At 42.3% G+C, this 21,928-nt stretch overlaps 2 protein-coding genes across 2 annotated transcripts; both read left to right on the top strand.

The window, feature by feature from the left end:
* The first annotated feature begins 492 nt into the window (after window positions 1–492).
* Window positions 493–1,599, top strand: LOC145625072 (uncharacterized). Its single transcript, XM_081678154.1, has one exon. The coding sequence runs from the start codon at window positions 493–495 to the stop codon at window positions 1,597–1,599; it is 1,107 nt and encodes a 368-aa protein (XP_081534280.1).
* Window positions 1,600–2,966: 1,367 nt separating this feature from the next.
* On the top strand, window positions 2,967–4,925 carry LOC145625071 (uncharacterized). The gene has a single exon (XM_081678152.1). The coding sequence runs from the start codon at window positions 2,967–2,969 to the stop codon at window positions 4,923–4,925; it is 1,959 nt and encodes a 652-aa protein (XP_081534278.1).
* The last annotated feature ends 17,003 nt before the right edge of the window (window positions 4,926–21,928 follow it).

The following is a 21,928-nucleotide window of genomic DNA, read 5'->3' as shown; positions in this document are numbered from 1 at the left end:
TCCCCTCCTTCCAAAAGATGTACGACGGAACCACTGATCCCCAAGATCATGTGGCCCAGTACAAACAAAAGATGTGGCAATTGTCAATTCCGTGGGAACTAATTGAGCCCACTATGTGTAAGTCCTTTAGCGCTACTCTATCAGGACCTGCACTTCAATGGCTTATCAACCTCAAGCCAGGTACCATCGCCGGCTTCTCCAGCCTGGTGAACAAATTCTATCAGCAATTCGCTACCAGCCGAGAGCTATATAAGCAGAGCAGTGACCTGTATCGGGTCGTTCAGAAGCAGAACGAGACAACCCGACAATACTGGGACAAGTTCAATCGATAAATGGTCAGCATCAAAAATTATGACCACTCAACTGCTATCGAAGCCTTTCGCAAAGGTCTCAATTACAGATCCAGGTTGTATTATGAGCTGACAAGATATCCTTGCTCTTCATTTGAAGAAGTTAGGACAAGAGCAACGGTTGAAGTCCGCGTAGAAGAAGATGAGCATGCCAGGAGCTGGGTCGAAAGGAGACCGTCTGGTTTACCCGGAGAATCAATCCTCCAACAATCAAAACTCCGGCACCCGACAGAATAACTGGCAACCAAGGCGCAATAACGTCAACAGCATATCCGAGCCAAAAGCAGGTGAAAGCTCCAACCAGCCAGCTATAGAGTACCATCCAGATATCAGCTCTTATGGTTTCAATACCGAGATAGTAGGAGTGGTAAACGCACTCAAAGAAATTAGGCAACCGGTAAGGTGGCCTAGGAAGAGCGACAAGCCTGACCACCAAAAGGATAAATCAAGGTGGTGTGAGTACCATGGAGACCATGGGCATAGGACTGACGAATGTAACAGTCTTAAAAGAGAAGTAGCCTGGCTGCTCAAAAGAGGCTATATGAAAGACCTCCTTAGAAAGAAGGGAAAAGGACCTGAAATTAAGCGGGAAGCACTGCCAGGTCCGCCGGCTTCGCCTACCCCGGGTGTTGTAATTCAAGCAATAGTAGGAGGATCTAACATCAGCGGTCTGACCTACTCCAATGCAAAGCGTATAACAAGAGTTGGCACCTCAGCATCCAGCATCCCCCAAACCTATCCAAGCAGTGAAGAAAAAAAGCTGGATGATATGGCAATACTATTCGATGAGAGTAGGTTTAACGAGCCCGAGCATCATGATTACTTGGTAATCTCCCTCCATGTGGGTCATTGCAAGATGAAAAGAGTACTAGTAGATAACGGAAGCTCGGCCAACATAATTTTCAAAGATGCAGATCAAGCCGGCTTCAAAGAGTCCGACATCACCAAAAGGTCTACGGTCCTGGTCGGGTTCAATGGTGAACCTATGAATTCCCTAGGAGAAATCCAGCTGCCTACGCTGCTCAAAGGAATCAACATGATGCACAAGTTCTACGTGATAGACTGCAAAACCGCTTATAATGTTATAGTAGGAACCCCATGGATTCATAAAATGAAAGCTATCCCATCTACCTATCACCAGCTGCTCAAATTTCCAAGCCCGTGGGGAGTGGCAGTAGTTGAAGGAGACAAAAAGAAAGCGCGGGAATGCTACCAGCTCGCCCTAAAACCCCATGGCCCCGCCATCTAGCAATTACAGAAAAATCCAGCACCCAAGCGCCCAGACGAGCTACAATTAGATGACGTCGTGCTGGATGAATCAAAGCCGGAGCAAAAGGTCAAAATGGGAGCTGCATTGACAACGGATGAGAAAGAAGCTATCATCAAGTGCCTCAGAGAAAATTCAGATTGCTTTGCATGGTCGCACCAGGACATGACGGGAACCAATCCTGAAACCATCACTCATAAGCTGAACGTGGACCCCAATGTAAGGCCAGTGAAGCAAAAAAGGAGGAAATTTGCGCCAGAGCGCAATCAGATCATCAATGAGGAAGTCCAGAAGCTATTAGATATACCAGGAAAATAAGGGAAGTGAAATACCCAGATTGGCTAGCTAACGTGGTTGTCGTCAGCAAGAAGAATGGAACCTGGAGAGTCTGTATCGACTTCACAAACCTGAACAAGGCGTGCCCCAAAGACCCGTTCCCTCTCCCTGGCCACGAGCTCTTGACTTTCATGGACGCGTATTCCGGCTACAACTAGATCTTAATGCACCTAGATGACCAATGGAAGACGACTTTCATGACAGATAAAGGAATCTACTGCTACAAGGTAATGCCGTTCGGCTTGAAGAACGCAGGTTCAACCTATCAACGGCTAGTCAACAAAATGTTCAAGGATCAGCTGGGGGACGCCATGGAGGTATACATCGATGATATGTTGGTAAAGTCCAAGAAAGCAGCTGATCATGTGACCCATTTAGAAGAAACATTCAGCATTCTCCGGAAGTATGAAATGAAGCTGAACCCGTCCAAATGTTCGTTCGGAGTAGCTGCAGGTAAGTTTCGGGGCTACATAGTCACTCAGCGAGGAATCGAAGCTAGCCCAGACCAGGTACGCGCTGTAATCGATATTCAATCACCTAGAAACTTGAAAGAGGTACAAAAATTAACAGGTAGAGTAGCTGCATTAAATAGGTTTATTTGGAGATCTTCAGATAAGTGCCACCTATTTTACAACGTCCTAAAGAAAAATAAAGGTTTTAATTGGTCTGATGATCACGAAAAGGCCCTGCAAGACCTCAAACACTATTTAATGAAGCCACCTTTATTATCTCAACCTGCTGAAGGAGAGCCTTTGCAGCTTTACCTCGCAGTCAGCACCCAAGCTGTTAGTGCTGTCTTAGCAAGGGAGGCTGAAAGTCACCAGTTACCTGTTTATTATGTGAGCAAAACTCTCCTCAGTGCTGAAACCAGATACTCCTCTCTTGAAAAACTGGTTTTAGCACTAATCGTAGCTAGCAGAAAACTTCGCCATTATTTCGAAACTCACCCAATAGTGGTAAAAACTAACTATCCTGTGAAGGCTGTTTTGCGCAGACCGGAGTTAACAGGTCGAATGAGCAAATGGGCAATTGAGCTCAGTGGATTTGGTATTACATACGAGCCAAGAGCAGCTATCAAATCCCAAGCACTGGCCGACTTTGTGGCTGACTTCAGCCTTGATCTCGAACAACAAGAAGCCTTGGAATCTGAACAGATCAACCAAATCCTTAACCTAGGTACCTGGATACTCTATGTTGATGGTTCATCTAACTTTCGAGGTGCAGGTCTAGGTGTTGTGCTGAAGTCGCCACAGGGGGACATGACGGTACAAGCTATTTGCTGTGATTTCAAAGCTACTAACAACGAGGCAGAATACGAAGCTTTGATTGCAGGTATGAATCTCGCAACAGACCTGGGTATTACTAACTTGCAGGTTTTTTGCGATTCCCTCCTAGTAGCAAGTCAAATGAACGGAGAATTTACGGCCAAAGATTCCAAAATGGTTCTATACCTAGACTTCGCCAAATCCTTAGCAACCAAATTCACAACCTTCACCATAAAACAAATACCCAGATACAAAAACACACAAGCAGACGCCTTAGCCTACCTAGGATCAGCCCAAAGAAAATCCAAATTCTCCTCTATCCCCTTGATCCACCTGCTAGCTCCCGCCGTTAATATAACCAACCGCCCATCTAAACCTAGTGTCCCAAAACCTGTGAAACCCGAACCAGACAATCCAGAAACATCCATTCCTAAACCGAACCAACCTGTCAAAATTGAACCTGAAAAACCTAACCTCGTTGCACCTGTGACCAACCTGACCAGCTGGACACAACCTATATCTGATTACCTAGAGCACGGCACATTACCAGAAAACAAAGCAGAAGCAAAGGCACTCAGATTTAAAGCCAGCAGATACACGATCATCCAAGGTGTACTATTCAAAAATTCTACCAGAGGCATCTTGCAACGCTGCATAAAAGAAGAAGGATATGAACAGACCCTTAAAGACTTTCATGATGGAGAGTGTGGAGCCCATTCAGCTGGAAGAACCTTAGCCAACAGAATACTCGCCTACGGGTACTACTGGCCAACTTTGCGAGAGGATGCTCACAGGTACGTACGAAAATGTGATAGCTGTCAGCGACACTCAGGTATTACTCACAAACCCTCTATGCCTTTGCATCCCACTTTGACACCATGGCCTTTCATGAGATGGGGCATGGACATAGTAGGTAAATTACCTGCCGCCCCAGGTCAGAAGGTCTATATGTTGGCTCTAACAGATTACTTTTCTAAGTGGATTGAAGCTGACGCGTTTCAACAGGTTAGAGACAAAGAAGTTATCAACTTTATCTGGACTAATATAATCTGCAGGTTCGAAGTACCATCTGAAATAGTATGTGACAACGGGTCCCAGTTCATAAGTGCCCCAACTAGAAACTTCTACGACAAATGGAACATCACACTAGTCACCTCTACACCCAGATATCCTCAAGCAAATGGACAAGCCGAATCCAGTAACAAAGTCATTATTGGGTCCCTAAAAAAGAAGCTAAAGGATAAGAAAGGTAGGTGGGCAGAAGAGCTTCCAAGAATCCTATGGGCCAATAGAACCACACCAAGAACCGCCACAGGTCAGAAGCCTTTATCACTATTATACGGATGCGAAGCTGTACTACCTACAAAAGTTACCACCCCAACAGCCAGATACGGCTTGATGACGCCAGAGCGCAACGACAAAGAGCTATCGAACGACCTAGACACCATAGAAGAACGAAGGGACCTAGCTCGTATAAGGATAGCCACCTATCAGCAAATGGTAGCTAGAAGCTTCAATAGAAACGTCAGAGCCAGAATGTTCAAAGTCGGGGATTGGATTCTAAGGAAAGTTTTCCAAAATACCCAAGAGCTCAACGCAGGTAAGTTGGGGGCAACCTGGGAAGGCCCATACCAAATTGTAGAAGTCATAGGCAAAGGGGCCTACAGGTTAGCTACAACGAATGGTAAGCTGGTACCCAGAAGCTGAAACGAAGCACATCTGAAACTCTATCACTTTAAAAAAAAAATATATATATTTTTTGCATATCCATTTTCTAAGTCAGCAGTGCTAAATTAAGCTTTGGAGGGCCGTTGGTGGCAACACCAACGACCAACTCTAACCCGTTGTTTTGCAGAATAAAAGGACCAAAAGAGGATAACCAGAGACAACCTGAAAAGCAGCAGGACGTAACAAGGAGCAAAAACATTCAATGAGCAAAGCAGCTAAGGGTCTAAGCACCAGACACCGCAGGTTCACAGAAACAAAGATCTAAGACAAAGCACATACGTAAGACAAAGAAATCTAAGGTATTAAACAGTTACTCAAGAGAAATTCATATGCAATGTTCAAACAGCAGAAAGTGCAAAGTTCAAACCCTCGCTCCCATAAGCGAGGTAAAACAAAGTCCAAAAAGAGCAAAACATTATTTTAACAACCGATATCAAGAGTCTAAAGAAACAAAAGCATCATAGATCAGGCATCAGGTAGCTGCACATCCTCCTCAATCCTCCTAGGTGGGGACTCAAGCTGGTGACCTGGAGAAGACTCAGCAGTAGACTTCGTGGCCTCAGGTTCCCCAGGGTCAGCTTTGCCAGATGCCAGATCCCTGATATAGCCAACTATTAGATAGTCATCGACAAGCTGTCGAAGTCTCTTCACACCTGCGTCCCCTTCAAACTTCTTCAGCAAAAAGCTATTCGCCATATAGGCCTTGATCCTCAGAGTAACCTCAGCCTCAATATTCTTGTTCTCATCCTCTAGGTCAACCAACTTCTTATAGAGATCTGCCTCCTCCTTGTCCTTCTTACTCAGCTCCTCACCCTTAGCTTGTAAAGCATCCTCTTTCTTCTTCATCTCCTCCTCAAAATGTTTCTGCTTACCCATCTAGCTGCAGGTTGGCATCCTCCACCTTCTTCTTAGTCGCTTCTACCTGAAGTTGCAACGTCTTTTTAGCTTTGTCAGACTCTAGCAGCTTCCTCTCCAAGCCATCAAGCTGGGACTTAGAATACAAAATATTTTGGAAACCCTGTTACACCAACCAAGCATCTAGTCAATATGTACCCATCTAGAAACTGATTAGACAGAGCTAGTTCAGACCATACCTGTAGAATCAGTTGTTCCCCATCTGCTAGAGCCAAAGAACCATCCAAACTTGCTAAGCGCTTAGCAGCTGCTGGAAACAGGAGCTTTTGAGCCTCTGGCCAGATCCCATTACTCGTGCCTTCCCCGGCCAAAAAGTAAGGAGGGAAGCTGACATCGTGGGTATCCGGGATAATCACAGCCTCAACAGGAACACTAGACCTAGTGCGAGGAATCCTAACCTCTTCTCTGTTAGAAAGAGTCCTAGAAGGGCTATTTTCAACTCGATGAGTAGTAGTATCAATCGAGCCACCTGCTGAGCTGTCACCTCTCTTCCTTTTGAGACGTTGCAGTTCCTCTTCACGAGACATGATGACACTCTTCCCTGGTACAACCAAACCAACACCACCCCATAAACACAGTACACAAGAACCATATTCCAAGCAAACCAACAAACACAAAAACTATACCTGAAGACATAGTAGCACTAGCAGTAGTAGCGGAGGGAGTAGGGAGATCGCCTGTAACTTTCCCAGGAATTTGATACAATGCCTTCACAACCAATTCTGAACCGTCCTCTGGCTTAATAGCATCCAAGCGCTGATTTGTAAAAGGTACACAAAGTTCAAAACACTTAGTTAATATACCTTATTCCAGAACCTACCACACCAAAGAGCAAATCTTTACCTTTATGCCAGCCACTCCTAATCCACCCCCCAAGGAATCCTTCAACACAAAAAGAACCTCGATTTCCACGACCTGTCAGGGGTCTCATATCCCAGGAAAGGGGGAGGGTTGTAAGAAGCCCTCCTATAAATCGTAACCCTATCAAGGTCCTTTTTCCTCAGCTCGTAACACCTAACAAAGTCAGCTGCATTTACTTTTGTCTCCCAATTAGTCGTAGCCTCATTAACGATACTAATCAAGTTCCAGACAACAGGCATAAGCTGCCCTGGACTCAAGTCAAAAGTTTCTAGAATTTGCCTAGCCAAATGAGAGAAGGGATAAGTAAAACCATGCTTAAAGGGGTACTCATAGAACACAATGTTATCGTTGCTGCAGAGCTGTGGCCTGTCATCTGGTCCAGGCACAATCAGCACAACAGATTCAGGGAACCCAGCCGATGCTTTCAGCTCTGCCAAATCAGCCTCCGTAACTTTGCTAACCTTGTCTTCATCTGCTCTCCCCATCTTACTTTGGCTCACTCTCAAGTTCCTAGTTAAATGTCTATGGCATTTCTTCTTAGCAACATGTTTGATTTTTACCATAATTGAAAGCAATTTTCGCAAAACAAAACAAAGAAAACAATGAAATCAAGAAACGAGAAACAAATTACTTACCAAAGTAAAAGGAATTAGCAAAGCTTGACTCCACAACAGCGAAGTCCCAACTTAAATTGCGTCTTGTCTTCGTCAATCTTGTTTCCCCAATTTTCCCAGATTGGAAAACCCTAGATTTTCTGGAACAATGTTTATCGCAAAAAAGGGGGGAGTAGTTGAAAGGGTTTACTGCTTATCTATTTATACCGCATTTAATTGTTTCTAACGGCCATAAGTTATCTTTTCTAGAATGTTTATCTTCGCAGCAAATTCGAATTTATCTATAAGAAATTGCATTTTTGAAATACTTGTCTTTTTTAACGGAATTTCTAAAGCTTGCCTCGTAGAAGTCACTTGAACATCTAAGAGACAAGCTGGGGCAAACTGTTGTGCTAGAATTTCCACCCTAAATTCCTATGATCATCAACAGGTAGACAGGTTACAGGTTGCAGGTTAGCAACGTACATGTCAAAGGTAGCTGTTAAGCTGAGACCAGACAACAGAGCATACTCTTAAAGAATATTCCAAGGAATCTTCTAGTAGGGGAAAGTATAAAATGCTATCCAAAGAATTCGGGATCAGTACTAGCAGTCAAGCCGTTGAGAAAGACTGATTCAAACGTGGGAGTACCAGACCTGGAGACGTGGAGAAAAAGTAGGAATGGCTTGAGGCATTAGCTCCGGATTCCTAGGGATTGTGGGAGAGAGCCGTTGAAGATCTTTTCGAGTGCTTCTCTAGTATAAATAGGCAAGCTCAATCGTTGTGCAAGGCATGAAAAAATATAAGAGCCTTACTGCTAAGTATTATAAAAGAATACAATGACTATTTCTATAATTTGTAATCTGTGTTGTAACCTGTTTCACCTAAATACCTAGTAGATCGGTGGACTCATAGCCACCCGCAGTTTTTACCCTTATTCTTGGGGTTTTATGCGTCATCATTCCTTGTGTCTTCTCCTCTTCTTCTTCCTTTTTCTCTTCCATTAATTTATGTTAGTATATTTCGCCATCTTAATCTAGCTGTAATTATCGCAACCTAGGTCGAACCTGGTAGTCAGTTTTTTGACCAAAACAATTGAAACTTTAAAAACCACTAAATTCCATGTTATTTTGTGTTAAACTTTGTTGTTTTAATCATTTTGAGTTGATTGGAAACATAAAGTTTCAATTTTTGTGATAGAAATTTGGTTATCTTCATGTTGGAAGATATAATTTTCAAGGATTCACAAAATTTAGATGTTGGAATTTTCATTTGAACATTAAAGTTCATATTTTTCCAACTTCCCCTTACTTTGTCAAATTCTCAAGTTTAATTTAAATTGATTAAATTAAAAATGAGAAATTGCCTCAACTTTGTTATTGCACCAAGCTAAACCAATTTAATTAAGAATGGTTCTTGGAATTATTTTGGTTATTTGCACTTTGAAATTGTTTTAAGTTAGACTTGTTTAAATTTTTTTTTATTTTTTGCTCATTAAGTTAGTTCTAAAATTAATTTAGAATTAATTAATTATGTCTCGTGAAATGGGATCAAATCCCGAGGCCATGGCACGCAAAACGAGGCAAAGAACCACCCTTGGCAAGCCGGGCTGCATAGCAGCCCGCATGTGGCTGCCAAGGTGGCTGCCCCGCCTTGCGTGTGGCCACACGCGCGGCAGCAGCACACGGGCCGTGTGTGCGGAGTTTTTTGTGTGTGCATATGCTTGGTGCGGTGAGGTGAATAGCCGTAGTATGCTTGGTTTGCATGAGCCGCGATTATTCGAGTTTCCTGGGCAAAACGCTTAAAGCGAAAGCCACTTGAAATGCGGTTGGCTTAATATTGCTTATTTTGCCGTTTTATTTATATTAATTAATTTTGTTTATTTTAATTAAAATTTTGGGAGGCTAGGCCTCGGTTTTGAGCGGCATTAGCAAAATTTTATTTTCACAAGTTTTGGTGCTACCAACTTAATTAATTGGATTAATTAAGGGAAATGCGGAATTTAGTGGGAGCTTCAATTAATTAATGACGTCAAATTACATAATCGGTTAAACAACTTTGACTAGTTTTAATTATGCGCGTCTAAACGGATTAACCACCTAGATTAGTTACTAGTGTGCGCGTTGTTTAAATGCATTTTACTTGTTTGATATTGTAAATTGCATGGGCCATTCACAAATAGTGAATGGATGAATGGAATATATATTCTCTCTCACAGGTTTTATGAAATGGCAACTAGTGGGAGAAAATACGGACTACGTGTCGTTATGTATTTTTGTAAATCAAAATACGGTCTACGCACCGTTAAGTATTTTTGTACCTTAATATTTTAGATTATTCCTAGTCGTAGACACTAGTATTTGCATAGTTTGGTTAAGTCTTGAAGACGGCGTATCTTGGAAGACAAAGCCTTGAATTGCAAATGAAGACCTTTTGAAGATTTGAAGAATTTAAGGGGTCATGCTAGTTGCCAATATGCATCTATAATTTCGCTTTATATTTTATGCTTATATATACATATGAATTATTCGTTAGATGCATGTTTAGGTTTTCTTTATGTTGCGATGATTAGTTAAGTTCACTTAAATCAACCAACATAGAAATCCTAGGTCCCTAATAATATTGAGTCAAACTTGCCTTTCCAAAACAACACTTACCAACCGAACGAGGGTGATGGTAGGCTACGCCAAAGCGAGGTGCCATCACTTCTCCAAGGCTCATAAGGCACACCGGGTGTACACGTTGGTTTTGGTTTAACTCATCGATATGAGTGAGGAGTCCTCACATACCGTGGCAAAAGAGATACATCGTCAAAGATGCATTAGATGCGACGATTGCCTAACCAAGAGTGGCTTAGAGCCATTAGAAAGGCAATGCTTACCCTAGAAGATTGAGTGTTAAGACAAGCAAAAGCATGCTTAACCACTCTTTGTTTCTTCGGATCTTGGAATCGCCTTATTTTCACAAAATAGGGACAATTTTACATGTAAATAAGACGCTAAATAAGTATTGAAAATTTTCATGAATAAAATTCAATCTTATTTAAATAATTTTAAATGGTTTTTCATTAAAATTCTTTCAATTGTAGAATCATCTCTTCAACTAATGACAACAACCTTATGTACCCGGAACTTCCCGAAAAGTTACCATTTTTGCTCAATTTGGTGAACTTTAAGGAATGGGAAGATGAACTCCGAAAGACACTCAGAAATTGCTACCTAGAGCATATCTTGGACACTCCGATCCCCAGTTTCTACTCGAAAGGGATCATGAGTGATGAAGCTCATGAAGAATGGAGCATGAATTGCAAGAGAGTTTCAAAACTCATGGCAAACTCCATCCCGGTTCAATGGAAGGAGATTTTCTCCGGCTATTTTCCGGACATGATGCTCAAAGCTCTTGAGGATGTAGTCAATTTGAGGGTCACCAAAAGTGCTAGGGGCAATTATGATGGTCACGTGGAGGATGTGACTAGGTCACTCTCCAAAATGAGGATCAAGCCACCGCAAGATGGTTGTCTCTTGAAAGAAAGACAAGAGGTGTGGGGAAAAGTCTACAATGCGAGACTTAGGCCTGGAATGCCACTTGAAGCTCATGTAATTAACATGACAAGGCTATTCAACCATCTGGAGCTAATTGGCAAACCAGTGGAAGACGAGCAAGCGGCTCACATGCTTCTTAGCTCTCTTCACTCGGGATATGTGGGGCTTAAAATGCGTCTCACCGCCAATAGGGATACACTGTCCTTAAGGGAAGTCATCCAAGAGCTCCAAAATACCTATTCTTGCAAGAAGGCTAACTTTGCCCTTACACCAAGGAAGAAGGAGTTCAAAGACAAGAGGAAGATGTGTTTCTTCTATTGTGGTAACCCCGGACACTACAAAAGAGAATGCAGCAAGTATCTGGATGATGAGGTGAAAGGAAAAGTAACCTCAACCTCAGGTATCATCTTAAACACTTGAATATAAGCAATTTTAAAAGGTATTAGATACTGGAAAATTGACTCACAATACACTCCTTTTTCAGGAACCAAGTGAGCGGTGCTTTTTCATGTGGAAATGAGTACACAAGTAGGATGAAGGTGATCTATACATGAAAACTTGTAATCTCATGTTTTGTCTAAAGAATTAGAACTTATTTAGTTATATGCACCATACTTTTGATGTATTTTCCGACGTTGGACGTCGTTTTCATCAACCAAGACTTTTGTTTTGATGTCTTGAATATATTTATGGAATGACACTTTCACGTGTTTTTAGACAAAATGTTTGATACCAATGCAAAGAAAGCTAAGACTACACCGTCTAGTCAAACTTGCTTGTGGCACTATCGTCTTGGCCACATTAACATTTAACGCATCAAGAAGCTTCTTCAAGAAGGTATTCTTGACTCATTTGATTTAGAAGCCTTTGAGAATTGCGAAGGATGTTTATTAGGCAAGATGATAAAGCAACCATTCTCCAAGATGGGAGAAAGGGTCGGTGACTTGTTGGGACTAATACACACCGATGTATGTGGGCCAATGAGTACACCCGCAAGGAGTGGTTATCGGTATTTCATAACCTTCACGGACGACTATAGTAGATATGGTTATGTCTATCTAATGTCGCACAAATCTGAATCGTTTGATAAATTCAAGGAATTTCATAACGAAGTTGAAAACCAACTCGGCAAGAAAATCAAAGCGCTTCGATCGGATTGAGGTGGCGAATATTTGAGCCAAGAATTCGATGACCATCTTAAAGAACATGGAATACTTTCAGAGTTGACACCTCCGGGAACTCCTCAATGGAATGGAGTATCTGAAAGGAGGAATCGAACCGTGTTAGACATGGTTCGATCGACTATGGGTCTTATTGAACTTCCAATCTCTTTCTGGGGACATGCACTTTTAAATGCAGCACTTACAATGAATCGTGCTCCATCAAAGGCAGTGGAAAAGACTCCATATGAATTATGGACAAATAAACCTCCAAGGTTGTCTTTTCTCAAGATTTGGGGATGCGAAGCATATGTCAAGAAATCATTTCTAACAAACTTCATCTGAAATCTGACATGGTTTACTTTGTGGGTTATCCAAAAGAAACCAAAGGGTATTACTCCTACAACAAATCCGAGAACAAAGTGTTTATTGCTCGTGATGGTGTCTTTTTGGAGAAGGAGCATCTCTCCAAAATGACAAGTGGGAGGAAAATCGAACTCGACGAAGTTTGAGAGGACGAGCAACAAGGACAAGTTGACAATCAAAGTGTTCACGAAGCATCTGTTGACATTGGTCAAAGTCAAAATATGCAAAGTCAAACTGACAATGCAAATGCTCATTCCATTACCCTACGTAGGTCAACTCGGCCAAGATCTCAACCTGACAAATATCTCGGTGTTGTATTAACCGAAGATCAGGAAATCCTAGTAGTGGATGGAGATGAGCCGGCAACCTACAAGCAAGCTATGACAAGCCCCGACTCTACGAAATGGCAAGAGGCCATGAAATCCGAAATGGACTCCATGTTTGAAAATCAAGTATGGGACTTGGTTGGTTTTTCCCTTAGGTTACACACCTATCGGATGTAAATGGATTTTCAAGATGAAAACCGACAAAGATGGAAATGTATTCATTTACAAAGCAAGGCTGGTAGCAAAAGGTTACAGGCAAATTCACGGCGTTGATGATGATGAAACCTTTTCTCTAGTAGCTATGCTTAAGTCCGTTCGAATTCTTCTAGCGATTGCTGCATATTACAATTATGAAATATGGCAGATGGACGTCAAAACCGCCTTCGTCAATGGAATTTTGGAAGAAACTGTGTACATGACACAGCCTGAAGGTTTTGTCGACCAGAACAATCCTAAGAACGTATGCAAGCTTAAGAAGTCCATTTATGGATTAAAGCAAGAAAGCAAAAGTTGGAATCTGCGATTTTATGAAGCCATCAGTAGTTTGGTTTTATCAAGAATCCAGATGAGTCTTGTGTTTACAAGAAGGTCAGTGGGAGTGACATCGTCGTCCTAGTCTTATATGTCGATGACATTTTGCTCATTGGAAATAGCATTCCGTTGTTAGAGTCTGTAAAGGCTTAGCTCGGGAAATGTTTTTCAATGAAAGACTTGGGAGAGGCTCAGTACATACTAGGCATCAAGATCTATAGGGATAGATCAAAGAGGATGATAGGAATGAGTCAAAGTACTTACATCGATAAGGTACTAGCTCGATTCCAAATGGAAGGAGCCAAGAGAGGGCACCTACCCATGTCACATGGCATAACCTTAAGCAAGAAGCAGTGCCCAAAGACACCTGATGAGCGAGAAAGGATGAGTCGTATTCCATATGCTTCGCTTATTGGATCGATCATGTATGCCATGATATGTACTAGGCCGGATGTATCGTATACCTTGAGTGCTACGAGCCGATACCAATCAGACCCAGGAGAGGCGCATTGGACTGCGGCCAAGAATATTATGAAGTACCTGAAAAGGAACAAGGATAAATTCCTGGTCTATGGCGGTAAAGATGAATTGGTTGTTGAGGGATATACCGACGCAAGCTTCCAGACAGACAGAGACGACTGATGAGTGGCATTTATGCCACTCTTTTATCCTTTTTCTCTAAGGATTCTCCCATCATTTGCACTTGTTTGGCCCTTTTTCTAAGCATTTTTACTTAGTTTTGCTTCCTCTTTTCTCTCTCCTTTATCTTCCCTTTTCTTAGTCTTCTCGCTTTGTTCTTATTGTGATTTTCATGCTTATGCTTTGTAGGAACCATCGGGATTTTCAAGAGGAGGAAGCTAAGCTCAAGGGAATCTGGAGGAAGCATGATTCAGAAGAGGTTCGGCCGAACCTCCTGAAGGTGTGGCCGAACCAAGGTTCGGCCGAACCACTGAGCAGGTTCGGCCACACCTTCAGGAGGTTCGGCCGAACCTCTTCTGAATCATGATTCCTCCAGCTTCCCTTGAGCTTAGCTTCCTCCTCTTGAAAATCCCGATGGTTCCTACAAAGCATAAGCATGAAAATCACAATAAGAACAAAGCGAGAAGACTAAGAAAAGGGAAGATAAAGGAGAGAGAAAAGAGGAAGCAAAACTAAGTAAAAATGCTTAGAAAAAGGGCCAAACAAGTGCAAATGAGGGGAGAATCCTTAGAGAAAAAGGATAAAAGAGTGGCATAAATGCCACTCATCAAAATCCCCCACACTTGCCTTTTGCTTGTCCTCAAGCAAGGAATACTAAAACAAAAAGACAACACACACAACAAGCATAATATGACAAGGGTTAAGAAAATCAATCAAGCTCACGATGGGAAATGCTCCAAATGGACTCTAACATAGGGACATGAATCAAAGAATGCTTACTTTTCTCAACTCAAAGAGGGGGAACACGTTCTATGATGCTCATGGTTGAAGGAGACAAACCTAAGCTAAGCGTAGAGAACTAATGATTTCATCCTCTGCCCTAGCTCCAACCAAGACGGTCCGCGTTCTCTCCACTAGGTTCAAATCATCCCCAAGTTAGCTCCTAATGATTCCTCGAGGGAACCGGAAAAAGAATATTTATGTGGAGTCATAAGGTTATCCCGACATCTCAACTATGCACACTCTTTCCATAGGGTTGAAATCTATCTCCCTCCACCGTTCTTGACCGCACTTCTCCAAGTCCAAGGGTCTTAACTTGGGTTGTAATGTCATGGCTAGGGGTTAAGGTTGGGAATTAATTTGAAAATTTTGGTGGCAAATCCTAAGTGAAGCAAAAGAGTGGCCATCTCTCAAGAACAACCTAAGAATTGAACCTAAATTCAAATTACAACCTTCAATACAAAATTTCACAACATTACCTCATTTCTCTCATCATTTTCTCTTTCTTTTCTTTTTTTTTTCTTCAACTTTTCTTTTTTTTTTTTTTTTTTTTTTTTATATTCTCCCTTTTTTTTCTTTTTTTTCCTCTTTTTTTTCTTTTGGACTTCGTACGTTGCATCCTTCCTCACAAACTTTTTGCAAATATTTTCTTTCATTAACAACTTTCAAAATCTCACTTGAACCAATATTCACAACTTTCTTGCCCTAAAACCAACACTCTCGAATTCGAACCTCAAAAGCCAATGCTTCACTAACTACAAGGGTTGGTAGAACATAGGCCGATAGGTTTGTAATATGGCTAGATCAAGAAAGGGGAATGAGGCCCAAATTGGTTAGCAAGTGGGTGGATGTAAAAATGAAAACAAAATTTGTAACAAAACACACAGAAAACAAAGAAAAATGAGAAGAAATGCTCTCTTCCTCCTTTAAAGTTGTTTGGTCACGATCTCAGGAGCTAAATACCAACACAAAGATTAAGACATGCATAGTTAAGGATCCAAAGCGCCGCTCACAAGAATGATGAAGGCTAGAACAAATGACGCTCACACGGGATAAAAAATAAGCAAATACCAACCAAGGGAATCCTATTCACTACGGAGAGCAACACCATCTTACCACTTTCCCGTGAACTAGGGGGTTCAAACGTCATCAAGAGTTCTAAACCGGGCTACCTTAGCTTATAATGTGTCTAATTCAACCTTAAGCATTCTTAAACCGTTTAAACCCTCATCAACTAGGAAGGTAAGCATTCAAAGTCATGTCATCAAAAAGGCACGCAAATTCTCGAATCCAAATGAATGAGCAAATCCACATCAAAAATATTTCAACTTGCCATAGTCATGCTTGTTACACAAAAGAGAACAAGAAAAACACACAAAAAGGAGGAAGAAATTAAAAAGGTTCACAATCGAGGCATGTAAATCAAATAAATCCCAATCGACATACAAGTGATCGTTGATATTAACATCAACGATCCTAGGTTCCTTGGAACCAAAATCAATCAACCTCGAACCATTCAACTCTTCCTAAACTAGACCTAAACTAAGCACTCAAAGAAAAAGAAAAAGAAAGAGAGGAAAGGTCTCACCGAATGCCGCTTGAAATATAAGACAAGGTAATATATCCAATCTCACCAAGGGAGCTAGTGTTGCTCCTTAACGTCCTACATCTCCGCTTCAAGCTTCAATAAAGATGAGCCAAACAAAAGAAACTACAACAAAACAAGAAAAGGTTAGAAAACAAAGAAAAAGACTAAAGAAATAAACAAAAAGAAGAAAAAAATAAATAAAAAGCTATCTACAAAGTTTGGATTAAGGGGATTTGGATTTTCAGGAAATTTGGATTTGTTTTTTTCGGGAGCATCTCCACCTACAAAAACTCAGGAATCATCAAAGAAAATCATCAGAAATCAGCAAAAATAATCATAAAACATCATCATCATCATCACATCACCACATCAATATCATCACAACATCACCATCTCATCACATCACCATCACAACATCACCAACATCATCACCACCGTCACAACGCCACATCAATACCACAAGGCCACTATCCTCACTATCCTCCTTATGTGCAAGCAACTACCCTACCACTCTACCTTCCTATGTACACTTCAACCAACCAAAAGGACATCCTCCCCCACACTATTCGTTTTCTCGTCCCGAGCAAAAGTGACAAGTGAGAAGATCGGGGGGGGAGGGAAAAGATCTCTCATCACTGGTTATCATCTCCTCGCCCCCTAGGTTGAGGGGGGTTGTTAGGATCAAACCCGGGAGTGTCCGTGAAAGGGTGAAAGGGTTGGTTAAAGTGCTCATAGGGCCACCCTTGGGCACCCCAACCACCATCAAAAGGAGCAGGGGTGGATGTGGATGCCGGGTCAGAAGTCGGATCACACCCACCCGGACGATAGGGGTCGTATGGGGGGTGCCAACGCGTTGGGTAGGGTCGATGGGACCTTCCCAATAGGCGTAGCAAGGGGGGGTGGGGTGTTGAGGGTCATAGGGTCCCCAATGATTGACCGGACCCTCTTGAGGAGGGTGGTAAGGGTAGTTCACATAGGGCGCTTGAATGCCCGCTTGCACAAGATTGTCATAATTTGCCCTCGCGTAGTACCCCCATTGCTCAATGGAAGCTTGATTGTCTCGACGGATATCATCGAGGGTACTACGAAGGGCATTGAAATCAAAAGGAGGAATGGAAGAAGAAGAAGATGCCTCACCTCCCCCGCTAAGGGGGGGAATGATTTGCTCTTGATGGAGCACCGGTGGAGGTTGAGGAACTCCACCCCGGGCTCTAGTTCGCCTCAGCTCATTGGGGATATTTTGCTGAGGGATCTTCCATTTGAGAGGAGCGGAGTGGTCCACCGTAGTGAGGTCGGGGTCCGGGAGGACACACTATTCGATCTCCCTATCGACCAAGAGGATGAAACGGCGCTTGCTATTAGTGTAGTTGAGGAAGCGACTGTGACGGAGGGCGCTTATGGAAAGAGCATAGGGAGGGAACTCGTCGGTGAGCTCTTCTCGGGTTTGGTGCACGGGTGGGAGCAATTCAATTTGATCTTTGTATGCTCCATTCTTCAAAGAAAGAGCAATGATAGTAATCATGCCACCCATAAATATCTCATCACCGAGACGGTTGTCCCTAGTATCCAAGAGCCGTTGGATGAAGGTGGAGGAGCATTGAAATTTGAGCCGTTGAGGATTATCGGCCAAGAATAGGCAAGCAACCTCGTCTTTTACCATGGAGCCGAGGTTGGCTTTGAAGAACACGACATATTGGAGAAGCCGTACAAAATACCTCAAGGCTATATGAATGATGTTGTTGACCTTTGAGGTATTGGTTTGGAACCTATCCTTGTTTGTGATACTCCTCCACCACTCTTGCTCGTTGTAAGGAATGCGATGGGAGGAGGTCATTTCAGACGGGTGATCAAGGCCGGTGGCGTGCCAAAAGAAGATCTCATTTAGATCACTTTCCGTTAGAGAGTGATCCTCGTTGAACATTCTGAAGTGAATCATGAGTTGAGGATCCTCATCGACATCTTCCAGCTCAAAAACTTCCTTGCGAAGAGAGGCAAGGAATTCCAAAGTCACACGCTCGTAAGTGTGAGCGTGGAGGTGAATGAAGTCACCCCATCCAAAGTTTTGAGCCAACCTTGTCACCTCATCCAATATTCACAGCTTCCTCAAAGTTTGAGGGCAAAAGAACCTTGTAGACCTAATCGGACGCTTGACGAGTGATTCATATATGGGCAAAAATTACTCGTCCGAAGCAATAATGCCATGATCATTGATGCCGGGAGGAGGTGGGAATTGCGGTCCTAACGATTCTCCCACCCTCTTCCTCTTTGACTTTCCTTTTCCCTTGCCGAACATCTTGATTCTACAAATTCACCAAGAGCATATCATTAGAACAAATTGATAAGAAATGACATAAGAAGCCAAGTACTTAGCCAAGGTAAAAGTGTATGCATGAGAGTATACAATTCAAGGCATGCATGAATACATTTGAACCAAGGTTTGAATAAGAATTCCTATGTCATTCCTATATTAGTCCTAACAAGGTCTAGGTGAAATTTGGCATGATGTCCCCTAATTTTCATGATATCCTTTCATCAAACCATCAAAATCAAACCAAAACAATGAATAACAATCTCCAACAGCATCCAACTCATGCATTTCTCAATCATAAAATGGTAACATGAACACCCTAGTATGAAATCAACAATCAAAGACATTAAGATCAAAATAAAACCAAGGCAAACATGCATAATCATCATAACAACATGTTATACTATCAACAACCAATCAATTGCAACAAGTCAATCCAAAGAACCACATGAATCAAACAAGTTATTACTAACAATTTCAAGAATACCATAATTCACACTTAAATATGTAGAACATGGTAAAACTATAAGAAATTAAAGAAATAAACTTGCAAAAGCTAGGATAAACATACCACAATTGATTGGAAGGAAGTAAAAACCCAAAAACACCAAAGCACTTAAACCCTTGAAATTGGGGAAAATGGAAAGATGGGTTTTTTGTGAGGAGTTTTTGGTGGAGATTGTAGAAATTGAGTAAAGGATGGAAAATAAGTAAGAAAGGGTGAAGATTGGAGTGATTTTGATGGATATTTGAGGTTGTAAGGGGAGGTGTAATAGAGGTTTAGAGTGAGAAGGAGAAGAAAGAAGTAGGTGACGAAAATGGGAGTTGTGGTCACGAAAATACAGCAAAATAGAACATATGGCAGCAGTTTTTTTTTTTTTCAAATCTGAAGAGAGGTTCGGCCGAACCAAGGGTATGTTCGGTCGAACCACAGTGTAAGTTCGGTCGAACTCCCCTTTGGTTCGGTCGAACCATTGCCAAAAATCAACTTTCGGGCCGAAAGTTCCAGCAAAATCGTAAAAAGAGAGGAGTGACCGAACCCAAGAAAGTTCGGCCGCACTACAGTTTAAGTTCGGTCGAACCATCCATGGGTTCGGTCGAACCTCTGCTAGAACTTCAAATTTGCAAATTCTGGCAGAAAGTTGCTGAAATGTTCTAAAAATTAAGGAGTGACTGAACCCAGTAAAGTTCGGCCGCACTACAGTAAAAGTTCGGTCGAACCTCCCAGGGGTTCGGTCGAACCTTCTGCTAGAATGCAATATTTTTATTTTTGGCAGAATGCTGCCATAAATCCTTGAAAATGCTGTAGTGGCCGAACATAAAGTGGTTCGGCCAAACTCCCAAAAAGAATCACGCAAGTAAAAATAGTCCTTAACACACATCTAAACACCATACAATCATGCCAGATGCAAAAAATATCAAAAACCCAAGCACAATCAAAACTCAAAAATCCCAACAATCCAAAGTTGTAGATGGAAAAATAGAAGCAACATGAAAAGAAAAAGTATAAAAGGGTTAGAAACTTGGGTTGCCTCTCGGAAGCGCTTTTGGTTAACGTCGTTAGCTCGACGTTCTTTGAGTTGATCAAGGAGGGTTGAATTGACGATGCACATCAAGAAGTGTCACAGAAATCGGTTCATCACTTGGGAATCCTTCATAATAGGGCTTGAGACGGTGACTGTTGACTTTGAAAGGAGAGTGGTCATCTTGGGAGATTTCGTAGGCTCCATATGGAAACACTTCCGTGACAATGTACGGCCCACTCCACCTTGACCTAAGTTTGCCCGGGAAAAGCTTCAAGCGGGAGTTGAATAGGAGGACTTTTTGGCCTTTGACGAATTCCTTCTTAACAATTTGAGCATCGTGCCAAGCCTTAGTTTGCGCCTTATACATGCTTGCGCTATCGTAGGCATTCATCCTCAACTCCTCTAACTCATGTAGCTCTAGAAGCCTTTGCTCACCCGCACTATGGAGATCAAAGTTGATTTGCTTGATTGCCTAATGCGTTCGATGCTCCATCTCCACGGGCAAATGACAATTTTTCCCATAAACAAGCTTGTAGGGAGTGGTCCCTATTGGAGTTTTGAAGGCGGTCCTATAAGCCCATAGTGAATCAATAAGTTTGGAGGACCAATCCTTCCTTGTCCTAGCAACCGTCTTCTCCAAAATCACCTTGAGCTCTCTATTGGTGACCTCCGCTTGACCACTCGTTTGAGGGTGGTAAGCAAGCCCTCGCTTGTGAGACACCCCATACTTATCAAGTAGTCGAACGAAGGTGTAGTGCTTGAAATGCGATCCCCCATCACTAATTATTGCTCTTGGAACACCAAATCTCGGGAAGATCACTTTCTTGAAAAGATTGACCACCACCTTCGTTGGAGAAGCCACGGCCTCCGCCCACTTAGACACATAGTCAACGGCGACAAAAATATACTTGTTCCCATGTGAAGAAATGAAAGGGCCCATGAAGTCTATAGCCCACACATCAAAAACTTCAAGCTCAAGGATGGGGTTTTGCGGCATTTCATCCCTTCTAGAAATATTCCTCATCCGCTGACATCTATCACAAGTTTTGACAATTATCCACGCATCCTTGAATAGAGAAGGCCAAAAGAGCATAGATTGAAGGACCTTTAAGGCGGTCTTTTGAGCACTCATATGCCCACCACAAGGAGAAGAGTGGCACATATGGAGAACACTTTGAACCTCGTCGTTGGGGACACATCTCCTCAACAAACCATCGACCCCTCTTTTCAATAAAATGGGATCATCCCAAATGTATCTCTTGGCCTCATGCTTGAGTTTTCGACGTTGTTGCGAAGTGAAATCCGGCGGTATGGCACTACAAGCTAAGTAATTAACAATATCCGCATACCACGGCTCTGATTTCACTTCAAGGACATAAAGCACATCATCTCTTAGAGCGTCCTCTATTGGCAAGCCATCATTTTCAAACCTTGCACCGCCCAACCTTGAGAGGTGATCCGCCACCACATTCTCGGCTCCCTTCTTGTCTCTCATCTCATAATCAAAGTCTTGGAGGACTAAAACCCATCTCAACAACCTTGGTTTAGCTTCCTTCTTCCCTATCAAATATTTGAGAGCCGAGTGGTCGGTATACACAATTGTCTTAGAACCAATGAGGTAGGTTCTAAACTTCTCGAATGAATGGATAACCGCTAGGAACTCCTTCTCGGTAGTTGTGTAGTTTCGTTGGGCATCATTGAGAGTTTTAGACAAATAATGTATGACATGAAGTTTTCCATCCTTTCGTTGTCCAAGAACCGATCCAATGGCCTTGTCGCTTGCATCGCACATGAGCTCAAATGAAAGAGACCAATCCGGACCTTGGACAATAGGAGCGGTGCAAAGG

The sequence above is a fragment of the Chenopodium album genome, chromosome 3 (genome assembly GCF_948465745.1).
Source record: "Chenopodium album chromosome 3, dcCheAlbu1.1, whole genome shotgun sequence".
NCBI classification, from domain to species: domain Eukaryota; kingdom Viridiplantae; phylum Streptophyta; class Magnoliopsida; order Caryophyllales; family Amaranthaceae; genus Chenopodium; species Chenopodium album.
The sequence above is the reverse complement of the archived record's forward strand: the minus strand, read 5'-3'. Positions and strand labels throughout refer to the sequence as shown.